At 39.9% G+C, this 5,000-nt stretch overlaps 1 protein-coding gene across 2 annotated transcripts in view; it reads right to left on the bottom strand.

The window, feature by feature from the left end:
• Window positions 1–5,000, bottom strand: part of LOC113828375 (uncharacterized) — a 12,903-nt gene that overhangs the window by 6,518 nt on the left and 1,385 nt on the right. Inside the window, exon 3 of one of the 2 annotated variants that reach the window (XM_070134435.1) lies at window positions 3,000–3,219. The exons of the other annotated variant lie outside the window; for it this stretch is intronic. Within the exon in view, the coding sequence (XP_069990536.1) occupies window positions 3,199–3,219 (21 nt within the window). The 3' untranslated portion in view covers window positions 3,000–3,198. Of the gene's footprint in view, window positions 1–2,999; window positions 3,220–5,000 lie in introns of those variants that run through there. 2 annotated transcript variants of the gene reach the window in all.

Here is a 5,000-nt window from a genome sequence, read left to right as displayed (position 1 = left end):
AGCGTCGTCGTGAGTTCGAGCGTGGGCTGCTTGCAGCTTCCATCGACCTCAAGAAGGCATTCGATATGGTGCATCGAGAATCACTCTGGGAGATCTTGAGACTGAGAGGAATTCCAACAAGGATTATTGGACTAATAGCAAGTCTGTATACTGGTACTGAAAGTGCTGTAAAGTGTGGTGTGGGCCTGTCAAGCTTCTTCCCTGTTAGTTCAGGAGTGAGGCAAGGCTGTGTCCTTGTACCAACGCTTTTCAACACTTGCATGGAATGGATAATGGGCAGAGCTACTATTCAAAGTCATTGTGGAGCAACACTGGGCAATATCAAGGTTACCGACCTTGACTTTGCTGATGATGTTGCCATTCTATCTGAGTCTTTGGAATCCTTAGTGGTGGCTCTCGATGCATTTAGTAATGAAGCGAAGCCCTTGGGTCTAGAGGTCTCCTGGACCAAGACCAAGATCCAGGACTTTGGGGACATATTAAGAGAACCTGTTCAGTTGGTACGTGCTTGTGGCGAGGACATTGATGTCACAGAGAGCTTTACATACCTTGGCAGTGTAGTTCATAACTCTGGGCTATCAGACCATGAAGTCAGCAGACGGATTGGCCTGGCAGCAGGGGTCATGAACTCTCTCGACAAGAGTATTTGGAGACGTCGGTACCTGTGCAGAAGGACCAAGCTTCGTGTCTTCAAGGCCCTGATAGTGCCAGTTTTGCTATACGGTAGTGAAACCTGGACACTATCCTGCGCCTTGAAGTCTCGACTTGATGCCTTTTGTAATAGGTCCTTGCGCCGGATCATGGGGTACTGTTGGCGGGACCATGTGTCCAACCAACGGCTGCACCGTGAGACTGGCACAGGACCTGTTACCTGCACAATCCGTGATCGCCAACTCAGGCTTTACAGTCACCTGGCTCGCTTCCCTCAGGATGATCCCGCCCACCAGGTTGTCTCTGTTCGAGACAACCCTAGGTGGAGGAGACCTATGGATCGACCTAGGAAGTCGTGGCTTGGGCAATTCGATCAAACCTGTCGTGAGGAGCTTGAGATGGCCGAGTCCCTGCCTGGCGACTTGCCATGAGGGATCCTCGCAGGTACAAGCAAAGGGAGGACGCAGCTATGCGCCCCCGTCGGCGTTAGCTCCGCAATGATGATGATAAGTTTTAAGCTGGTACATGATTCTAATACAGTTCTTTAGTTCTTTTGATAGAAACATTTAAATCTTGTCAGTGTCGAACGAATCTATCATTTCCTTTGCAAACGAAGCATAACTATGATATCGGTCCCGATAACTGGGAAGGGCATGATAGGCCTACATATCAGGGAATTTCTTGAAAAATCAGTTGAATAATAACAAGCATAGTATATTAACACATTCCAGGGATGTATAGGGGCTCCGCCCTCTTAAACCCCTTTCAGAGGGAGCTATCGCCCCCCCCCCCCCACCTCCCAACTGGTCGACAAAATCTTCACCTCGTATGTTCCGGCTGGATAGAGCCCGGGCAAACTAGGTATCTTGTAGTGGACCGCCTGTATCCGTCCCCAGCGATCCCCTATGTGTCTCTTTCACCCCGTCTTTTTTGAGATGAAGGATTATATCCAGCCTCGCGCCACGGCGGAGGTCCCGCGTTTTTCCGCCTCCTGGCTCACCCACAACCCCTGTTTTTATCCCCTGGGGGTGAGGATGCCCATCGCGGTGAGAAGGCTGCGGCCCACAGAAAACGGGAAGCACACCTGGAAGGACTCACCTGCTTTTCTCTTTGTTTTACTGTTTTTTTTTTTTTTTTTTTTTTAACTGTTTGTGTTATTTAATTTTAATAAAAAATATATGTTGTGTTTGAAATGAGCCCTACGCCGAGAAGAGCCTGACCACCAAGAAAAATCATTACTGAAAGAAACATTTTATCTTTACTTCTTTTTATGAAATACCATGAAACTTTTACTCTTCTAATGAACATTTTACGAACATTTTATAAAACTTTTTTTTAATCATACATTGTACATCATGGTTCTTATCTATCATTTTATTCTTATTTTCATGGAACTTTTAATCTTTATATTTTATAAATGGAACTTTATTGACTATTTTTAATGAGTATGGAAAATCTATTTTAATTTTGGAAAAGTTTAATATAAAACCACAAAGAGAACCAATATTGTTTCGTGGGCCGAGGTGACAAGGGAGAGTTCCCGGCCCCGCGCACGACTTCGAGCTAGAGTTCCAGAGTCCCAGGTTCCAGGGCTGGACTCGAGAGGTTGTGGTGCGCAGGAAAGGTGGTCTCGGCAATAGAGAGCCAAGTAATTAAGATCATGTATACGAGAGAAAAGGTGGTTCTCTATTATATATATATATATATATATATATATATATATATATATATATATATATATATATATATATATATATATATATATATATATATATATATATATATATATATATATATATATATAGTTCTTTTTACTGTGTTTTATGTCTGTTTTATGTCATTGTCGTGCTTTAGTGCTTGTGTTTTCGTTTGTGTTTTAGTGTTTGTTTTACTGTGTAGTTTATTATGTCCGTGTTTCGTTTTATGTCATGTTTTACTTTGCTTTTATTAAATAAATAGCTCAGTTTATTATAGTTTTTGAAAGTCCCCGACCATTGTAAGAAGGAAGGCTGAACACGACCTTAATATATTTTAATCTAAACAATCTAAAATCCTAATGTATAGATAAAGCATCTATACACGCCTCTCCTCGGATTCCAACCACGCTTACCCTCCTTTTGGCTCATTTGCACAACGACACTTCACACACACACACACACACATACATACACTACTGCCGCTCCTTTCCAGCAGTGAGATTTACACCTCTTTGAGCCAGGTACGAATATTGATTAGCGAATGATACAATCTGACACGTTTTTCAGTAGATATATTGGACTTCACCCCCTTGAACCCACTTTCAGGGGGGCTGCCGCCTCCCCACCCCCGCATTGTCAGCAAAATCTTTACCTCGTATATTCCGGCAGGAGAGAGCCCAGACCCAGAAAAAGTATTAACCACATCTTACCTTATGCATTAACGCCAGACGGGCCAGGCTGCGGGTCACTGGGATCGTCGGGATATTCCAGGCCGTCGTTGGCGGGAATTGCGATCGCTTACAGTAAAGTTACACTACTTCCTTCCTTTTGTTTTTGGACCCTTTTCCATTCACCACAAACCAACTGGTTTCTGTAATGACACGGTGTCTTACAGTGTTGGCATTGTACTTCCACTGGAAGTACACCGTGATCTCGTAGATATAGTAAGCTTGCTTCGCTATTTTGTTGATATTTCGCGAAGAAATTGAAATAATTGTTCTTACATCTTACACACTGCCTAGCCATGATGGAACTGATTTGAATTTCAAATGGCTTCTCTTTGGCCCAGCTTCTATTGTCATTATTCCATATCTGACTAGTTCTATTGAATGGCTATGTTCACGTCACGTTCACGCTCGAATCTAATTGGCTTCTTTGATTTCCCTCGCATACGTCATCCGCTACAAATCCGTCCGATTTTCCGTCGCTTTTTAACAAGAGTTGATATGATATATTTCATAGTGAAATTTTTCTTCCTATCTTTCTGTTTTACGTTTATTCATTCAGCAGCGTTTGCTTTTGCTTTTCCTTCGCTTTCCACATTTAACTTTGCAAAAGCCTTTTATTTTATAGAATTTATTTATATTTGATAAGTACCTTCAATGACAATTTTACAGATCTGCATATTGATTTAAATCTTTTGCGAAGGGTCATTTCGGACTATTCAGGGAACCCCTCGAAATTAGCTTTAAGCTGGCACCTAAGTTAGAAATTCCTTTTATTTGCCATTTTCATTTCTTTATAAACCGATAATATTAATTGTATGAACAATATATTCAATCCCCATCTTTGAACAAAAACATACTTCTGAATTAGTGAACAGTCACCTAGCACTCATGCAAAGAAATATAGGGGATTTTATAGGGAAATTTATACAGAAGTAATATCCCTTACCCTGAAACTTTCCAAACTAGTTTTTAATAAAATTGGCCACTCGAAAAAAGGAATAGATAAATGAAGACTAATTCCAACCGAAATCAAGTGCATATCTAACTTAACTTTTAAAATCATCCTTTACTGAAATACTCTTGTTAACTTAATAGCTGTTATAACCAAAAATAAATTATCGTCATATCTTTACCAGAATATTGTCAGTGTCATTGCAACAATTACAAAGATCTTTCCACAACTGCTATTGTTGCAATGGTAATGATAATGTTATTCAAAGAAATAAATGTAGAAACTAGAAGCACTCAGAAAGCGCATACCCCCGCCAAGGTAATAGGGTCACTAAAGCAATAGAAACATTCGCACTTGAAGAATTACATTAAAATCACCTTTTCTCAAGTACACTGGTAACGTCTGTGAGCATTGACTGAGGTAATAAAGGTAATAATAATAATTATAGTTATTCCAACCCTGAATTTTAAATAAATCTGTCCATAACTTTTTGAGTGACTATACTAATAAACAAACTAACCAACGCTACCAAAAACATAACCTCCTTTACGGAAGTAACAATACTAATATATAAACATAATAACAAGTTACAGCAGTAATAAACAAAGCAGCTTCATGAAAATCCGATTATTTTTTTCTTTGGCTAGAAAAATGGGAAATCATGGCATTTTCCCCAAAACTTAATAATTCGTCAGAGAAATCTTTAAGTATTCTCTGCACAGTTCCAAGTATATATTTTACTTATCTAAGTCACCATCATTCGATCTCCGTCGCTGATGGAATATATATCTGTGTAAGAAGTACCTTCAGTGAATATTTTACAAATCTGCTTTTGGATTAAAACCTTTTGCGAGGGGTCATTTCGGACTCTTCAAGGAACATCTTGAAATTAGCTTTAAGCTGGCACTCAAGTTAGGAATTCCTTTTATTTGCCATCCAAGGTAACGATTTTTTTTTCTGTTCATTCAATAT

The sequence above is a fragment of the Penaeus vannamei genome, chromosome 19 (genome assembly GCF_042767895.1).
Source record: "Penaeus vannamei isolate JL-2024 chromosome 19, ASM4276789v1, whole genome shotgun sequence".
Taxonomy (NCBI): Eukaryota; Metazoa; Arthropoda; class Malacostraca; order Decapoda; family Penaeidae; genus Penaeus; species Penaeus vannamei.
This window is presented reverse-complemented; position numbering and strand designations above follow the sequence as displayed.